The sequence below is a fragment of the Pelodiscus sinensis genome, chromosome 18, assembly GCF_052426305.1.
Source record: "Pelodiscus sinensis isolate ZL-2025 chromosome 18, ASM5242630v1, whole genome shotgun sequence".
Taxonomy (NCBI): domain Eukaryota; kingdom Metazoa; phylum Chordata; order Testudines; family Trionychidae; genus Pelodiscus; species Pelodiscus sinensis.
Window position 1 is genome coordinate 31,885,230 of NC_143069.1, and position 18,496 is coordinate 31,903,725.

General features: G+C 65.0%; 1 protein-coding gene across 1 annotated transcript; it reads right to left on the reverse strand.

Annotated features, from left to right (window-relative positions):
• Nucleotides 1-822: 822 nt before the first annotated feature.
• On the reverse strand, nt 823-17,460 carry EPS8L1 (EPS8 signaling adaptor L1). Its single transcript, XM_075917461.2, has 21 exons — nt 17,251-17,460; nt 16,724-16,763; nt 15,606-15,640; nt 14,861-14,919; nt 14,168-14,329; nt 13,511-13,660; nt 11,924-12,006; nt 11,247-11,386; nt 8,835-8,878; nt 8,401-8,527; nt 8,054-8,142; nt 7,715-7,789; nt 7,059-7,207; nt 6,741-6,882; nt 6,412-6,440; nt 4,988-5,087; nt 4,073-4,243; nt 3,817-3,916; nt 3,298-3,460; nt 2,418-2,550; nt 823-2,231 (listed from the first exon to the last, which is right to left on the reverse strand). The coding sequence occupies exons 2-21, from the start codon at nt 16,738-16,740 to the stop codon at nt 2,145-2,147; spliced, it is 2,055 nt and encodes a 684-aa protein (XP_075773576.2). The 5' UTR covers nt 16,741-16,763; nt 17,251-17,460; the 3' UTR covers nt 823-2,144.
• Nucleotides 17,461-18,496: the final 1,036 nt, after the last annotated feature.

Genomic DNA, 18,496 nt, shown 5'->3' on the forward strand with positions numbered 1-18,496 from the left:
AAAAGAAAACAGGAAGGAGGTGACGGAATCACAGGCAGGGAGGCAAAAGGAAAAATCATCAAGGGAAAGAAGGAAAGGAAGAGAGAGAGAGAGGCTGTGATTTTTCCAGACTGCACTGCTACTCTGTGCTTGCAGCCTTTCACACACACACCGCCTCAGCCAGGGCATCCCATCAGGAATGAGAGGAATCTTCTCTCTAAACATCCGGCCTCAAACCTTGGAGGCCTGGCTCTAACCACTAGGCCCCACTCCCTTCCCAGAGCCAGGGAGAGAACCCAGCAGTCCTGTGGCTGAGAAGGCAGAGAATCAGCAACCGGACTATGTGGACAGGCGACACCTGCTGTCCCGTGTGAGGAATGCTCCGAGATTGGCTGGAAGGGACAGGGAATGGGATGCGGGGCCTGTCTCCCTCTAGGGGGCGCCAGCTCCCACCCGGCCCCAGGGCAGAGACAGGCAGGCACCATGGGGCAGGGAATTAGTTCCCATAATAGAAGAACTAGAGGACACCATATGAAATTAATGGGTAGCAGGTTTAAAACTAATAAAAGAAAGTTCTTCTACACACAGTACATAGTCAACCTGTGGAACTCCTTGCCACAGGAGGCTGTGAAGGCTAGGACTAGAACAGAATTTAAAGAGAAGCTAGATAATTTCATGGAGGTTAGGTCCATAAAAGGCTTTTAACTAGGGGATAGAAATGGTGTCCCTGGCCTCTGTTTGTCAGAGGCTGGAGAGGGATGGCAGGAGACAAATTGCTTGATGATTGTCTTCAGTCCACCCCCTCTGGGGCACCTGGTGCTGGCCACTGTCGGCAGACAGGATACTGGGCTAGATGAACCTTTGGTCTGACTCAGTATGGCCGTTCTTAAGTTCTTATGTTATGTTCTTATAGAATGGGGCTGTTCCCACGTAAGCACAATTTCAGACCACACATGAGTCTCACATCTGCAGCATGTTTTAATTCACACAAAATAAACACGACCCTGATTTACCAGCCCGTATAAATATTGCACTTCTGAAAGGCCCCAAATGGTCCACAGTTCCCAGTATTTCTCAATTTCCCCTCCTAACCCTAACTCCCCCCCCCCCCCCCCCCCCCGCCAGCAAGGAACAGCCGCGAAGGGTGCATAGCGGTGTGGAACCGGGCCTGCCGACCGCATCACAGCACCCAGCAACTCTGCAAATCAACAGGTCTGCCTCTTCCCCGTCTGTCTCGCTCGAAAACAGCTGAACCGATTCGCCCCAAACTTCCGTCCCCAACCCAGCCTGCTGCAGAGATGCAGCCTGGGAAATTTCAGCCCCGAGCGTTACGGTTTGGCCCAGTTATAAGCTGCCCCCCAAAAACCAGGGGTTGGAATGGAAACTATTAAGCACCCTTAGGGCCGGACTGACTGACACAGGGCAGCCCCCTCTGGTGGCCACAGGGGGGACTACATGCCAGGAGGTTCTTCCATTCCCTGTCTAGGCCCAGGTCTGCACCAATCCGAACAGGAGGTGGGGGGTGGATTGGTCCATGGGTGGGGGTCATACCATTTCAAGGAGAGGGCATGGTGGAGAATGAGGTTGTACCATTCAGGGGCAGTGGGGAGTTTCCAAGGCTGGGGAGTCATACCACTTTGGTGGAAATGGGGGGAGGATTGTAGAGCATGGGGGATATACCATGTGAGAGGAAAAGGCTATACTGTGGGGTGGGGAACTGTGCCGCATGTGGGGGGGGCATACCACTTTGGTGGAAATGGGGGGAGTTGGAGGATAGGAGTTGTACCACTGAGAGGGGAGTGGAGGGGGAATTGAGGAGAAGGAAGGTTGTACCATTTGAGGGGAGGAAAGGGCCGGTACATTTTAAACTTTGCCTCCTTCCTTAAATAAATAGTGGAAGTAAAAAACAACAACAAAAAGCCGAGAGGTAGGAAACCGAAGTGAGCACGTGCGCACTGTGCCTTTAAGAGGCGTGGCAACCTAAATGGAGCGGGAGGTAGCCAGAGGCCAGTGACAAATCGATGCCTGTGTGCAGGTCCTTAGCGTGTGGGGAGATACCATTGGAGACAGTGGGGGGTGGGGATCCGGAAGGCCAGCCCCCCACGTGGCACCTTCCTGGAGCAGTGGAGTTCTGCCAGCCGGGGGCCACCGGGTCCTTGGCTTTCTCACGAGGGAGGCACGTCTGTTGTGCCCTCCAATTTCCTCTTCTGCTTTTCCATCACGGCTTCCAGTTCGGAGATTTTCTTCACGTCCTGGAAGGGCAAAGACGGTGTCAGCCATGGGCCTAGAAACCCACAGCTGAGCTGGGAGAGAACCCAGGAGTCCTGGTCCCCGCCTCTCCTTCTCTCACCACTAGACCCTACTGCCCTCCCAGCACCAGGGAGAAAACCCAGGCACCTTAAGGGGGAGGCGGGTAGGTTGGGGGGAAATCATAGTACCTCCAGCATGGCTTTGTGCACCGTGACCTGGCTGTAGACTCTGGTTCCTTCCTCGGGGCTGATGGCCTGGAATTCAGCCTTGCCAAGCGAGAAAAGCTGAGACCCGTTCAGCACCCCCAGAGCGCTCACCGTCCTGAGGGGAGGAGGAAGAAGGGGTAGTCAGGCCCAGAGCCCCACAGGGACCTCCTCTGCTGCTCCCTCCCAGTGCTGTGAGCTTCCCCATGGCAGTGGCCCCCTCCCCAGCCACGATGCGGTGGATGCTGAAGCAAGAATGGCTACAAACAGCAATGCACAACGTCCGTCAACTGATGGATTAATGCCTTCCTGTCCCTTTTTTCCGATTGGTCCAATGAGTCATTAGCATCTTTTTTGCCGCTTCCCCAGCTGCCCAATGAAATGCAATGATGAAGGATTCCACAGGAAGGCCCCATCCAATCACGGCTCGCCTGGGATCCAGCTGGCCAATGGCGGTTCTGAGCCACCACCAATCAGGCAGCAGCAAGAGACCAAGTAGGCGCCTCAGGCAGGGAAGAGCCAGCCAATCAGAACAAAGAGGAAAGTTGATTCAAATAATAGTGTGTGTGTGGGGGGGGGAATGTTGTGACTTCTTCCAGCCAATCAGAAGCCACAAGGCTCCAAAACAACCAATCAGCGCAGAGAGAAAGGCCATGTGAGGCAGTCAAGAATGTCACAGGTCCCCCTCCCCAACCAACCAATCAGAAGCCAGGAGATGGTGATCCGGCCAATGAGAGCAGAGCTAGACTGGAAGAGAAAGGCAGGATGCCCCCACCAATCAGAAGCCAGGAGGTGCCAAGCCAGCCAATGGGGAAGCACAGACATAGCAAAGCAACCAATCAGAGCATGCCCAGTGCCCACTCACAAGGGCCCAAATCCTTTGGCCTCCAGCCAGGCCTGGACCTGGGCGGGGTTGGAGTCGTGGTCGAGCGGCACGGACGTGTCCGGTGCCCGCTGCACCAGGAAGGGCTTGGCGGGGGCTCCCCGGCCGGCCACCAGGCGCTGCATCAGCTCCTCGTTCAGCCGCTCTGCGGGACGGGAGAGCCGCCGTTACCCAGCATGCACTGGGAGAGGACCCCCCCCCCCGAACCCCATATATGGGGCAGGGCCTGGGGGCCCTCTCTAGGATACAGCCCCCCCGACCGCAGAAGGAGAGGGCAGGGCTTGGGGACTCACCCCCATCCTACCCACACATAGGGGGCAGGGCTTGGAGACTCACCCCCATCCTACCCACACATAGGGGGCAGGGCTTGCAGTTTCTATGGGGATGCTCTCCCCTCTCCCCCCCACACAAGGGATAGGACTTGGGGTGTCTAGGGGGGATCTCAGTCCCTCACACCTAGGGGCACTGCCCCCCTCCCCTTACAGACAGGGGGCGCCTTACCTCTCTCCCTGGGGTCTTGGCCAACCCCCTCGGAGCCGTTCCACCTGGTCCCATTCGGGGTGGGGGTGTTTTTCTTCGGAGCCGGCAGGGCTGGGGGGTCCTAGTCAGGATGGAAGGCAGGGAGAAGAAAAATTAGCGCCCCGTGGCCCTGTGCCACACCCCTTCCCTGCCCCCCTGAGCCTGCCAGGCCCTGCCCTGGGGCCAGGTGGGAGCCGGCACCCCCTGGACAGACCCGCCCCTGCGTTGCTGGGCTCACCGGGAGGCCGGTCTGGCAAGGGCTGGAGCTGGGGCTGCCGGTCCCGTGGGGCAGGTGGCCCAGGCCGTGGCTCTGGCTGGCGGGGAGCGGGCTGAGGATGTTGTAGGGCACGTAGCCCTGCTGGCCGGAGCGGTTCTGGACCTTCCACCACTTCTTGGAGTTGTCCAGCACCTGGAGGGAGAGACGCTGAGCCACAGGCGGTGTGCCCTGGCGCTGCGAGCTTCCTCCCAGCAGTGCTCCATGCTGCAAGCTTCCTCCCAGCAGTGCCCCAGACGGGGACCCCGATCCTGAGAGCTTCCTCCCAGTCGTGCCCCAGACGGGGACCCCAATACTGCGAGCTTCCTCCCAGCAGTGCCCCACGCTGCAAGCTTCCTCCCAGCAGTGCCCCAGATGGGGACCCCGATACTGCAAGCTTCCTCTCAGCAGTGCCCCAGACGGGGACCCCGATACTGCAAGCTTCCTCCCAGCAGTGCCCCATGCTGCGAGCTTCCTCCCAGCAGCGTCCCAGATGGGGACCTCGATACTGCGAGCTTCTTCCCAGCAGTGCCCCAGACGGGGACCCTGATACTGTGAGCTTCCTCCCAGCAGTGCCCCAGATGGGGACCCCGATACTGCGAGCTTCCTCCCAGCAGTGCCCCATGCTGCAAGCTTCCTCCCAGCAGTGCCCCAGATGGGGACCCCAATCCTGTGAGCTTCCTCCCAACAGTGCCCCAGACGGCCAGACAGGGACCCAATGCTGTGAACTTCCTCTCAGCAGTGCCACAGCATTGTGAGCTTCTCCCCCCCACCGCGCACGCACACACACACCACACACACACACACCCCCCCCAATGTCTGCAGACAAACTCCTACTGCTGTGAGCTTCCCTTTAGCAGTGCCCTGCCCCCAGCAGTCAGAACCTGGAGAGGGACTCACCTCCAGAGTCTCCCCCTGCAGCACAGACATCTCATTGTTGTTCCTGGCTACAAAGTCATAGGTGCAGCTCACAAACTGGCCTTCTGTTGTGTGTTGATGGCTGGGGGGAAGAAGGGAGCAAAACTGGGTTAGGGGGAGCGGGATCTAGTGGTTAGAGCAGAGAAGGGTTGGGAGTCAGGACTCCTGGGTTCTCCCCCCAGCTCTGGGAAGGGAGTGAGGTCTAGTGGTTAGAGCAGAGAAGGGCTGAGAGGCAGGACTCCTGGGTTCTCCCCCCAGCTCTGGGAAGGGAGTGATGTCTAGTGGTTAGAGCAGAGAAGGGCTGAGAGGCAGGACTCCTGGGTTCTCCCCCCAGCTCTGGGAAGGGAGTGAGGTCTAGTGGTTAGAGCAGAGAAGGGCTGAGAGGCAGGACTCCTGGGTTCTCCCCCCAGCTCTGGGAAGGGAGTGAGGTCTAGTGGTTAGAGCAGAGAAGGGTTGGGAGGCAGGACTCCTGGGTTCTCCCCCCAGCTCTGGGAGGGGTCGCCCCTTAGTCCCCCACTGCCCCATTTCCTCAGGTGCAGAACTCCCCCCCCCCCCAGCCGTACACATGCAGCGAAGTTTGGAGCATCAGCGCCACACCGGGGCCCAAGGGGTTGCACCAGGCAAGCGGGGGGACAGGGAGGGGACCCCCAGCAGCCAAGCCCATGCAGTAGTCGGAGGGAAGGGGGGAGAAAGGTCTGCACCCCCGCCCTGAATCTCCCCTCTCCCTACCTTGGCTGGGCTGCTGGGGGGGGTGTTGGCGGGACGGGTTCGCGCTCTCCTCCGATGTCTTCCTCTTTCGTTCCCTCCTTCCTCTCTACCCCATCAGGTGCCCCCCTGCTCTGACAGCTGAGGTACAGCCCCCGGCACCTCCCAGCCCAGCCCCCCCAGCCCCTTACTGAGAACTTGGGTCTGCTGTGACCCCCCCCACTCCACTGCAGCCCCTGTGCCCCAATATCTAATCCCCTCCCTGCACCCCACCCCCTCTGCTCCCAACCAGCCCCGAGCCCCCATCTCTCTGCAGCAACAAACCGATTCCCCTCCCTCCCCCAGCCTCCCCCCACCCCCCCAGCCTGCCCCCCTCACCACCGAACCCACCTGCCCCCCCCCCAAGGAGAAACAAAGACAAAACAAAGAAAAGGCCTTTTTTAGTTTCTCATCTCAAATAGCCCCTGGGCAGCCCGCCAGACCCCAGGACCTCCCCCTCCCCCTGTGGGAACCCCCCAACCTCCCTGCACCAAGCCCCTTCCCATTCCCCCCACGGACTCCCCACGGACCCTCTCTGAGCTCCAGCACCCCCCACACTCCTGCCCCCCATGCCGGGGGGAGTGACAGCTTGGGGGAGGGGGGCAGGGGGCAGTATGGGGGAAGGGGCAGCGTGGGGGGGACACGGAGGGGGAGCTACGTACCCGTTAGCTGCGATTGGAGGAGCCGATTGCTGCAGAAAGAAGGGGGAACATGAGTGGGGGGTGAGTGACCCCCCCCCTGCTAGGACCTGCCCCACAGCCCTCCCCTGTCCCACTGCACCCCCAGCTCTCTGCCCCCGATCTCTCATACGCCCCATTTCCTAGCCACCCCCAAACCCCCCAGCCTCACCCATCTCTCCCTCACCCCTTCTCCCATCCCCCAACTCCCCTCTTTATTGGCACCTCCCCCACCTGCCTCCTCCCCTCCCCATCCTTTTCCCCACCCCTCTCATCCCTCAGATGGGGGGGTCACCTCGCCCCCCGCCACTCACCTGTTCCCGGCGAGCCTCGTGTAAGTGCTGAGTCTCCACGGGGTCCTCCCAGGGCTGCCCATCGGGGCCCAGGCGTGGCGGGGCCCAGCCGCTTTGGAAGCTCAGGTTATAGGGGGCGGCGTGGTCCCGGGGGAAATCCACCCTGGGGCAGAGAGAGAGACAACGAGGGGTCACCCAATGACATGAAAAGGCAACAGGTTTAAAACCAACACAAGGAAGCACATCGCCCGAGGCACCGTTCACCTGTGGAACTCCTCGCTACAGGATGTTGGGAAGGCCAGGACCGCAACAGGGTTCAAAAAAGAGCAAGTGACATACCGGGGCCGGGTCCAGTTGTCGCCCAGTGAGCCCCACAGCTCGGCCTCCTGGGCTCCCAGGCAGCCCCGCAGCAGGGCGATGGCCTCCCGGGTCAGCATGGGCGAGCGGATCTCGCTGGCGAACTCCGGGCCCCCCGATGCCTCCACCACCTGGGAGCAGAGAGGGTAGCCCCCCTTCGATCAGGGTCAGCAAGAGACACCCCGGGCTCTCTCAAGTCCTTCTGTTCCCCCCACTGGGATACACAGCCACAGCTGCACCCCTTCCAGTCCCCCTGCTGCCCAGCCCCCAACCTCTGCTGTCGTCTCCCCCAGACTCCCCCACTGATATCCCCTCTCCCTTCACTCCCCAGCCCTTCAAGAGACACCAACTAACCCCCTCCAGCCACACCCTTCCCAGATGCTGGGAAGCCCCCCCCCCCCATGCTGGGACCTGTTCCCACACCCAGAACCCCACAATTCCAGACCCTGCAGCCCCCAATCTGCCTCCCTCCTAGCTCAGAGCTCCCTAAAAAACCTAGCCCCCCCAGGAGCTGGGATCCCACATTCCCTCCAACCCCTCCGGTCCCCTCCCCCACTGGGGTCACCCTCCCAATCCCAGCTCCAGAAATTCCCAGCCCCACAGCCTATGGCAGCCCCCCACTTCTGCCCCCCACTCACCATTTTCAGGGGGCCAAACAGGAAGTGCACCAACTCCTCCGAAGTGGGGTTCAAGATGTTGGGCTGGAGTCTCGCCTGGGGGGGAGGGGAAGGGAGAGAGACCCCCCCCAATCGGGGGTCAGTGAACCCTACAAATTCCAGATTGGGGGAGGGGTGGGAGAGGGACCGGACTCTTGAGTTCTTTCCCTAGGGAGGTGGGAGTGGGGACTATGTGGGGGGGTGGGGGGGATCTGGGAGCTCCTGGGTCCCATCCCTGGCTCTGGCTGGGGGGGGAAATGGGGGTCCCAACTGCGGGCGGGGGGATAGGGGCTGCGCGCTCCGTCCCCAGCGGTCACTCACCAGGAGGCTGAAGCAGTATTTCATCTTGGCCAGGGTGTCCTCGAATTCCTCCATGAGGGGCGGCCGGGCCCGCAGGGTCAGCAGCCCCTCTGCGGGGGCAGGAAAGGGTTAATCCTCTGCCGGGGGGGGGGCAGGGTAAGTGTGGGGGTGTCTGTGGAATGGGTGGACGTCCCGGCAACAGGGCACCCGCACAGCGTGGGGGAGGGGCTGCAATATGGGGGGGAAGAAAGGGGGACCTCCCCCCACCCAGCCCCTCGGCATGGGCAGTTCCCAGTGGTGGGGGGCACAGGGAAGGGCAGATGAGGGGTCTTGGGGGCAGACGGCAGGGGGGGGTCTTGGGGCCTCACCGCCTGGCTGGCGGTGGCGCCCCCGGCTGGAGCGTTTCAGCTGCTCCAGGACCCGCTGGGCCTCAGCCGATTTCTGCAGTTTGCCCACGAAAACTTCGATCTCGTCGAAAATCCGATTGAGCAGCTCCTGGGGGGGAAGAGGGGCTGGGGGTGAGCAGGGGGGTGGGCAGCCCCCAGTCCCTGCCTGCTTGGGGAAAGAGGCCCAGCCTGTCCCCCTCCATCAGGGGACATGGCAAAGCTCCCCCCCCCCACAACCAAGCACTAGGTCTGACCCCCACCTCTGCCCCATAGGGGCCGGGCTGATCATGTGAACCCAGCCCCACCTCTTCCCCCCGCACCTCCAATTGCCTCTCCCCTCTCTGCCCCCCAGCCCGTGACACCTCCCCCACACCCTCAACCCCAGCCCCCCCCCCCAATCCAGCCCCTCAACTCACCACTTCACGCTCCGTCCGCAGCGACGCTGGGTCCGCGGGCTCAGCTGGGGGCACAAAGGACGGGGGGTCAGGACTCCTGGGTCTTCCCCAGCTCAGGGAGGGGAGTGGGGGCTAGTGGTTAGAGCAGGGGCTGGGAGCCCGGACTCCTGGGCTCTCTCTAGGGTTGCCAACCGCCCCCCCCCCCACCCCACCCCCCCCCCCGGTTTCTCAGGGACTCTCCTGGATTCAGGCTCAATCTCTCGGAGGCTCCTGCTGTCGATGGGCTGACGTCTGGGGGTGCAGGAGGGTTAGAGCAGCCTCCCGGCCCCTCCCTGCTCCTGGAACCGCCCAGCACGGCCCCACCCGAAGCACCAACTCTGCAGCTCCCATTGGCCAAATACACGGAGCTGCGGCCAATGGGAGCGCCTGAGGCGGGGCCTGCAGGCTCAGGGAGTGGGAGGAGTCACCTGGACCCCCCACCTAGGTAGGGGCTGTAGGGACTTGCCGGCGGCAGGGTCCAGGGCAGGCAGGGAGTAGCACAGCCCCTCCCAGAGCCTGCCCCCCCGATCCTCCTCCAGCCCCCCAGCCCTGAGCCCCCTCCCAGAGCCTGCCCCCCCAATCCTCCTCCTGCCCCCCAGCCCTGAGCCCCCTCCCAGAGCCTGCCCCCCAATCCTCCTCCTGCCCCCCAGCCCTGAGCCCCCTCCCAGAGCCTGCCCCGATCCTCCTCCTGCCCCCCAGCCCTGAGCCCCCTCCCAGAGCCTGCCCCCCGATCCTCCTCCTGCCCCCCAGCCCTGAGCCCCCTCCCAGAGCCTGCCCCCCGATCCTCCTCCTGCCCCCCAGCCCTGAGCCCCCTCCCAGAGCCTGCCCCCGATCCTCCTCCTGCCCCCCAGCCCTGAGGCCCCTCCCAGAGCCTGCCCCCGATCCTCCTCCTGCCCCCCAGCCCTGAGCCCCCTCCCAGAGCCTGCCCCCCGATCCTCCTCCTGCCCCCCAGCCCTGAGCCCCCTCCCAGAGCCTGCCCCCGATCCTCCTCCTGCCCCCCAGCCCTGAGCCCCCTCCCAGAGCCTGCCCCCCGATCCTCCTCCTGCCCCCCAGCCCTGAGCCCCCTCCCAGAGCCTGCCCCCGATCCTCCTCCTGCCCCCCAGCCCTGAGCCCCCTCCCAGAGCCTGCCCCCCGATCCTCCTCCTGCCCCCCAGCCCTGAGCCCCCTCCCAGAGCCTGCCCCCCGATCCTCCTCCTGCCCCCCAGCCCTGAGCCCCCTCCCAGAGCCTGCCCCCCGATCCTCCTCCTGCCCCCCAGCCCTGAGGCCCCTCCCAGAGCCTGCCCCCGATTCTCCTCCTGCCCCCCAGCCCTGAGCCCCCTCCCAGAGCCTGCCCCCCGATCCTCCTCCTGCCCCCCAGCCCTGAGCCCCCTCCCAGAGCCTGCCCCCCGATCCTCCTCCTGCCCCCCAGCCCTGAGCCCCCTCCCAGAGCCTGCCCCCGATTCTCCTCCTGCCCCCCAGCCCTGAGCCCCCTCCCAGAGCCTGCCCCCCGATCCTCCTCCTGCCCCCCAGCCCTGAGCCCCCTCCCAGAGCCTGCCCCCCATCCTCCTCCTGCCCCCCAGCCCTGAGCCCCCTCCCAGAGCCTGCCCCCGATCCTCCTCCTGCCCCCCAGCCCTGAGCCCCCTGCCAGAGCCTGCCCCCCGATCCTCCTCCTGCCCCCCAGCCCTGAGCCCCCTCCCAGAGCCTGCCCCCGATCCTCCTCCTGCCCCCCAGCCCTGAGCCCCCTCCCAGAGCCTGCCCCCCGATCCTTCTCCTGCCCCCCAGCCCGGAGCCCCCTCCCAGAGCCTGCCCCCCGATCCTCCTCCTGCCCCCCAGCCCTGAGCCCCCTCCCAGAGCCTGCCCCCGATCCTCCTCCTGCCCCCCAGCCCTGAGCCCCCTCCCAGAGCCTGCCCCCCAGCCCTGAGCCCCCTCCCAGAGCCTGCCCCCGATCCTCTTCCGGCCCCCCAGCCCTGAGCCCCCTCCCAGAGCCTGCCCCCCCGATCCTCCTCCTGCCCCCCAGCCCTGAGCCCCCTCCCAGAGCCTGCCCCCCGATCCTCCTCCTGCCCCCCAGCCCTGAGCCCCCTCCCAGAGCCTGCCCCCCGATCCTCCTCCTGCTCCCAGCCCTGAGCCCCCACCCAGAGCCTGCCACCCGATCCTCCTCCTGCCCCCCAGCCCTGAGCCCCCTCCCAGAGATGGGGGAGAGCAAGCTATGGAGGGAGGGGGGAGGGCGTGATAGGGGCGGGGCTTTGGGGAAGGGGCAGGGCAGACGTGCTTGGGTTTCTGCCATTAGACAGTTGCCAACCCTAAGGGCTCTCCCTGGGCTCGAGGAGGAGAGTGAGGGCTAGTGGTTAGAGCAGGGGTGGGGGTGGCAGGGTGCCCAGACTCCTGGGTTCTCGCCTGGTTCTGCCCCTCCCCCACCTGCATCTCTCTGGCTCTGCGTCTCCATCTCATCCTGGGGGGCCAAGGGGGTGATCACCAACTTCCTGTGAGGGGGTGGGGGCCGGGAGCTGGGCCCCGGGGCAGGTGGGTCCCCGTTCTGCATCTTCTCCTGGTTCGCTCTGCAAAAGATATGGGGGGGGATGGGAAACACCCACCAATGTACCTGACCCCCCCCCCCGCCAAGCCAGCTGGTGTCTCCCCACCCCAGAGGGACACCCCCCTGGCTCCCCAGTGTGTCCCATTGCCCCTTCCCTAGCGAGGTCCCCTCAGGGCTTCCCCCACACCGCTCTAGTTTCATCTGTCTGGGGGGCCGACCCACACCCCTCTGCACCCTACGAACTTCCCCCCCAGCTCCAGCTACCCCAGGGGTCCCAGCCCTTATGGGGACCCCCCCAACAGGATCCTCCTTATGCCTCTGTGGGATTCCCTATAACTTCACCCATTTGGCCCGCCCTCATCTGCTGGGGATCCCCCCTTTAGCTCAGCCCCCCAGAACTCCTCTGAGAACTCCCCATCACCCCAAGGTGTGTAAGCTGCCTCCAGGCCAGACCGCCCAATCCCCTGGTCCCTGTCCCAGTATAGCCCCTCCCCTGCGGGGTGCCCCCCAATGCACCCACCCAGCCCAAGTCCCCCAGAATCCGGGGTTCCCATCCCACCTGAGTGCCTCTTTCCTCTGACTGTTGCCCCCTGATTTGAAGTCTAGCAGGGCACTGTTAATGTCCTCCCGGATCGGCTCCGCCTGCAGAGAACGGCGTGGGTCAGATACCGGGGTAGATGGGCCCATGAATTTGTGGGAAGGGGGCAGGATTCTAGGATGGGTCTCTGGGGCTGGTTTGGCTGGGAAGATAGGGTGGGCTGGTATTCACTTGGTCATTTTGGGTGGGTCAGTATTGCCCGGACCAGAACACCCACGCCACCTCGGGGTGGCCAGCCCCCTAAGCATGTGGTGGGAGCAGACAAAACATCTTCCCTTTCCAGCAAAGGATCCTCCCCTTTCCCTCGAGTCAGGCCCCAACTTCCCGCCTATGGGGAGGCGCTGACAGCTGTCAATCACTCATGGGGGGCAGGACTTCCTGGAATGCATCTCTGGACCTTTGAAGCTGATTGGCTGATGCAGTAGAGAAGTCCCTCCCACTGGGGGACGGGACTTCCTTCATTGGACAGCCGTAGGGAAGTGATTGGCTGATGCCACAGGGACGCCCCTTTCCCCAGAAGGCAGGATCTCCTGCAATGGCATGACCCATAGCCTCGATTAGCCTTCCATGACTACGGAAATCATGGCTCTGGAAGCTGATTGGCTGATGCCATATGGGATCAGAAGGCGGGGCTTAGAATAATAGAACTGGGAGGGGCCTCGAGAGGTCATCGAGTCCCGTCCCCTGCCCTCATGGCAGGACCGAGCTCCATCCAGATCATCCCTGACAGGCGTCAGTCCAACCGCTTCTTAAATATCTCCAGTGACGGAGTTTTCACAACCCCCTGGGGCAATTGATCCCAGTGTTTCATCACCCCGACAGGCAGGACGCTCCTAGTGTCCGACCCAAACCTCCCTTGCTGCAGCGTCAGCCCCTTGCTGCTTGTCCTGCCATCAGAGGCCAAGGAGAGCAATTCTCCCCCCCCCAAAAAAACCCCACCCTTTTAGGTACCTGAAAGCTGCTCCCAGGTCCCCTCTCCGTCTTCTCCTTCCCAAACTAAACAAGCCCGATTCTTTCACTCGTCCCTCCTAGCTCCTGTTTTCTAGCCTCTCCCCGTTTCCTTGCTCCTCCCTGGGCCTGCGCCAATTTCTCCACCTCTTCCCTGAAATGTGGCGCCCAGACCGCGAGCTGACCGGCCCCTGATGCCCTGTGGAGCCGTCCCTGCCCATGCCCGGGCAGGAGTCCAGGGGGGCCAGCACTCTGGGGGGGTGCCGGGGCAGCAAGAGGGGGCGGGGCGAGATCCCAGCGCCATAGGAAGGCAGCGGGCGAATGGTGGGGACCCAGGAGTCTGGGGTAACCCTGGGGGAGGAAGAGGGGCGGAGCTAATGAGAATAATTTAGGGGGTGGGGTCAGTAGTCCCCCCCCCCGCCTCATTTCGAGGCAGGCCCAGAGGGAATGGCAGGAGGAGCCCAAAAATGCAGGTAGAAAGGGGAGGGGCCAATGCTGTCCATGGAAAGGGGCGGGGCTAATTATGCCAAAGGGGCGGGGCCAGTGGCACTTAAAGGGGCAGGATCCCCCAGGGCAGAGTAGGAACCCCGGTGTCCTCACCCCGATGTGGTCGCACTGGAAGACGTGGGCGTCGGGCTGGGCCTGCTCGGCGTCCTGGCACAGGAGGAGCAGCAGGGAGCGGGCGTGGGCGCTGGGCGGCAGGGCGTCACAGCGCAGCACCCCCCCCAGCCCGTAGTTCTCCAGCTCTTCCTGCAGGGGGCGACAGAGTCACAGGTGGCCCGGCGCCCCCAGGACCCCCAGAGCCCGGTGCCCCCAGGACCTCCGGTGCCCAGCACCCCCAGGATCCCCAGAGCCCGGCGCCCCCAGGACCCTCAGAGCCCAGCACCGCCAGGACCCCCGGAACCCGGCACCCCCAGGATCCCCTGAGCCCAGTGCCTTCAGAACACCCCTGGCCTGCTGCCCCCAGAATCTCCCTGGACCAGCACCCCCTGGGCCCAGCACTCCCAGAGCTCTCAGGGCCTGGCACCCCCATAATCCCCCGGGCTTGGCACCCCCAGGATCCGCCGGGCCCGGCGCCTTCAGAACACCCCCTGGCCTGCTGCCCCCAGAACCTCCCCGGACCAGCACCCCCTGGGCCCGGCACCCCCAGAACCCTCAGGGCCTGGTACCCCCAGACCCAGCACCCCCAACATCCCCCGGGCCCCGCACCCCCCAAACTCCTCCTGGCCCCCCAGCCCCAGCCCCAGCCCCACACACCTTGGTGTGCACGTCCAGCAGCCTGATGGCCGAGCTGGTGACCTGCAGCAGCATCTCCTGGGCCCAGACCTGGCCCTTGGCCTCCATGGCAGCCACTTTGCGCAGAGCGTCCTCCGCCAAGCGCTGCTCCGCCGCCTCCCGCATCGGGAACGTCACCAGGTGCTGGGGGGGGCAGGAGGTGAGCCACGGAGCCACCCCCACGCAGCCCCCCCAGCTGCCCCCACGCAGCCCCCCAACCACCCCCACGCAACCCCCAGTGCAGCCCCCCCGAGCCTGCACATCCCCCCCACTCCTAGTGCCCCCCCACAGCCTCTCACACAACCCATCCATCCCCCGCTGGCAGTGGTCCCCCCCAGCCACCCCACAATCCCCCAAGCCCGCCCATCCCCCTGTGCAGTCCCCCCCCCAACCCCTCCAGATCCCGCCCATCACTCCGCTCCCAGTGACCCCTGGAGCCTCCCCCACAGTCCCCTCACAGCTCCCTGGCTCACAGTACCCCCCCCCCCCCACACAACCCAACAACAGCCTCCCAGCTCCCAATGGCCCCCAGCAGCCCCCAAGCCAAACACCCCGTCATGCACCCCCCCAGCTCCCAACACCTCCCTGTGCCAGTGCCCCCCAGTCATCCACTCCCTAGAGGGGCCCATGCCCCCCATTTCTCTCACTCCCCCCCGTCCCAGCGCCCCAGCTCACATTGACGGTGTATTGGGAGACATCCTGCAGGATGGAGTTGGAATATTTTTTCCTCTGCTCTGTGAAACGAGACGGCAAATTATAAACGGAGAACCGGGCAGGGGCCTGTCCCCTCCCCCCCCCCACCCGATCCCAGGGCGGGGCCTGGCAGGGTCCGGAGGGCAGGGAATGGGGCAGGAGTGAGTGTCCCAGAATGCCCTGGGGAAACCAGTTTGGTTGTGACCCCCCCCGTTAGCCCCCCCTCCCACCTGTTTCTCTTTCGATTTCCCTTCTGGGGCGGGGTGGGGGGGCCGGCCCTGGTGAGGGATGGAGCCGGAGAAGGGGGAGGGAGAGATACACAGGGGTGGGGAGCGGGGGGAGAACTTTGTTTCCTTCTGGACTTTTGCCAGCTTGGCCCCTGGACCAGCCATTAGGGGGGTGCCCACAGGAGACCCTACAATAACACAGCACGGTGACTGAGCGGCCTGCCCTGCCCAGCAGAGAGACCCTACAATAACACGGCAGCTTGGCACAGGGGCCCGCAGCCCCCCGGCCCCTCTGCCCAGCAGAGACCCTACAGCGACTCGGCAGCGTGCGGGAGACCCTACAATAACAAAGGAACCCGCCAGGCTCCGCGGCCCAGTAGAAGGACCCTACATGACAGCGCAGCAGCCCGCCACAGATCCGCGAGAGACCCTACAATAACACCGCAGCCCAGCTGCTCTCCCACCCCCCACCCCCACCCCCCAGCTGGTCAGAGCCTCACCATAAATCTCCCTGGCGCTGAGCTTGGAGACGTCACTGCAGAAAGGGGGCAGAGGCGAGAGAAAGTTAAAACGGCAGAAGAACAGAGCCAGATAACGGGGAGGAGGGGGCGGATTTCTGGGGGCCCAATTCCACCCCAGGGCCAGGGGAGGACCCAGGAGTCCGGGCTCCCAGCCCCCCTCTTACCACTAGACCCTACTCCCCTCCTAGGCCCAGGGAGAGGACCCAGGAGTCTGGGCTCCTAAGCCCCCTCTTACCACTAGACCCTACTCCCCTCCTAGGCCCAGGGAGAGGACCCAGGAGTCCGGGCTCCCAGCCCCCCCTCTTACCACTAGACCCTACTCCCCTCCTAGGTCCAGGGAGAGGACCCAGGGGTCCGGGCTCCCAGCCCCCCCCCTTTCCACTAGACCCCTACTCCCCTCCTAGGCCCAGGGAGAGGACCCAGGGTTCCGGGCTCCCAGCCCCCCCCTTACCACTAGACCCTACTCCCCTCCTAGGCCCAGGGAGAGGACCCAGGGGTCCGGGCTCCTAGCCCCCCTCTTACCACTAGACCCTACTCCCCTCCTAGGCCCAGGGAGAGGACCCAGGAGTCCGGGCTTCCAGCCCCCCTCTTACCACTAGACACTACTCCCCTCCTAGGCCCAGGGAGAGGACCCAGGGGTCTGGGCTCCCAGCCCCCCCCTTACCACTAGACCCTACTCCCCTCCTAGGCCCAGGGAGAGGACCCAGGGGTCCGGGCTCCCAGCCCCCCCCTTTCCACTAGACACTACTCCCCTCCTAGGCCCAGGGAGAGGATCCAGGGGTCTGGGCTCCCAGCCCCCCTCTTACCACTAGACCCTACTCCCCTCCTAGGCCCAGGGAGAGGACCCAGGGGTCCGGGCTCCCAGCCCCCCTCTTACCACTAGACCCTACTCCCCTCCTAGGCCCAGGGAGAGGACCCAGGAGTCCGGGCTCCCAGCCCCCCCTCTTACCACTAGACCCTACTCCCCCCTCCTAGGCCCAGGGAGAGGACCCAGGAGTCCGGGCTCCCAGCCCCCCCCCTCTTACCACTAGACCCTACTCCCCTCCTAGGCCCAGGGAGAGGACCCAGGGGTCCGGGCTCCCAGCCCCCCAACTCACCTGCCCGAGGAACTCATGGCGATGAGACTCCACGCTTCACCTAGGGGTGGGGGGTTCAAAGAGGCAGAGAATCACGGCCCGAGTCTGGGGGTGGCGCCTCCCCGCCCCCCGCACACCGAGCCAGGAGGGAGCCCGCACCTCCAGCCTCGCCCCCGCACTGAGCTCAGTGCCAGAGCCGGGAGGGAACTCAGGCGTGGGGCCCCGCCCGTCACGCCTCCCCTGCCCCCCCCTCCTGTTGGGCTGGCCTGTTTATTAAGGGCGTGGGGCTCTTCCTCCAGCAACCGACTATCTCCCCCAACCCCTCCTCCCGGGGGTCCCCCCACATCCCAGGGGGCTCCCCCCATCTCCCATCCCAACAGCCCCCCAATCTCCTCCCAGGTGAAGGAACCAGGGCAATATTGATTCAGGCCCGATACCAACATGAGGCTGATCTGCGGGGGGGGGGGGGGGTTTAAGTGTCCCCCTCAGTCCTGCCCCCCATTGGGGGGCTGGCCTGGCCTCCTCCCGTCTATTCCCCCCCAACTTACCTGCTCTCTCGCTGGCTACTCAGACACTGCCCCCCCAGGGGTGGGAGAAAGGCATCTCCGGTGGGGGGCAGCTAATGACAACGGGGGGCTCCACCCCCAGTTCCCTCCAGCGCCGGCCGCTCTTCGGTTCCCCGGGAATTGTTCTTTCTCCGGCGTCACCTGGGCACAGGTGTGCAGCCAACTCGGCCGCACCCCCAGCATACCTGGGCAGGTAACCCTGGGCCCCACCCCCATGCTTCCCCCCCACCCTGCCTGCTCAGCCAGCTGTGAAGTCAAGGTTGAAAATAACCTTCTCCCTTCCCTAGTGGTTAGAGCGGAGGGAGGGAGGGAGGGTGGGAGCCAGGACTCCTGGGCTCTCTCCCCAGCTCTGGGGGGGTTCAGAGACAGACAAACACTGGGGGCTAGAAAAGCCCTGCCCCCCCCCCCCCCACCCGCCGTGTGCCTTCGTGGCCCAGTAGGGCCAGAGATCTGGGTGTGTCCAATGACAGGGCACAGAGCAGGAAATACTGGCCCGACAGGGCAAGCCCCACGGCTCTGGGGTGCAGCTGCCTCTGGGGTGGGGCAGGGCGGGGGTGTTTGTACAGGGACCCCTCAGCTAGTACTGACTGCAGGGGAGAGGCCTCTGCACCCCGCAGCCCAGCGCCCCCTGCTGGACCCCAGCTCCCGCTCCCTGCAGCCCTGGGTCCCCGCCCTGCCCCCTGCAGCCCAGCGCCCCCTGCTGGACCCCAGCTTCCGCTCCCTGCAGCCCTGGGTCCCCACCCTGCCCCCTTCAGCCCAGCACCCCCTGCTGGGTCCCCGCCCTGCCCCCTGCAGCCCAGCGCCCCCTGCTGGACCCCCGCTCCCTGGGTCCCCGCCCTGCTCCCTGCAGCCCAGCGCCCCCTGCTGGACCCCAGCTTCTGCTCCCTGCATCCCTGGGTCCCCACCCTGCCCCCTTCAGCCCAGCGCCCCCTGCTGGGTCCCCGCCCTGCCCCCTGCAGCCCAGCGCCCCCTGCTGGACCCCCGCTCCCTGGGTCCCCGCCCTACTCCCTGCAGCCCAGCGCCCCCTACTGGACCCCCGCTCCCTGGGTCCCCGCCCTGCCCCCTGCAGCCCAGCACCCTCTACTGGACCCCCGCTCCCTGGGTCCCCGCCCTGCCCCCTGCAGCCCAGCGCCCCCTGCTGGACCCCCGCTCCCTGGGTCCCCGCCCTGCCCCCTGCAGCCCAGCGCCCCCTGCTGGACCCCCGCTCCCTGGGTCCCCGCCCTGCCCC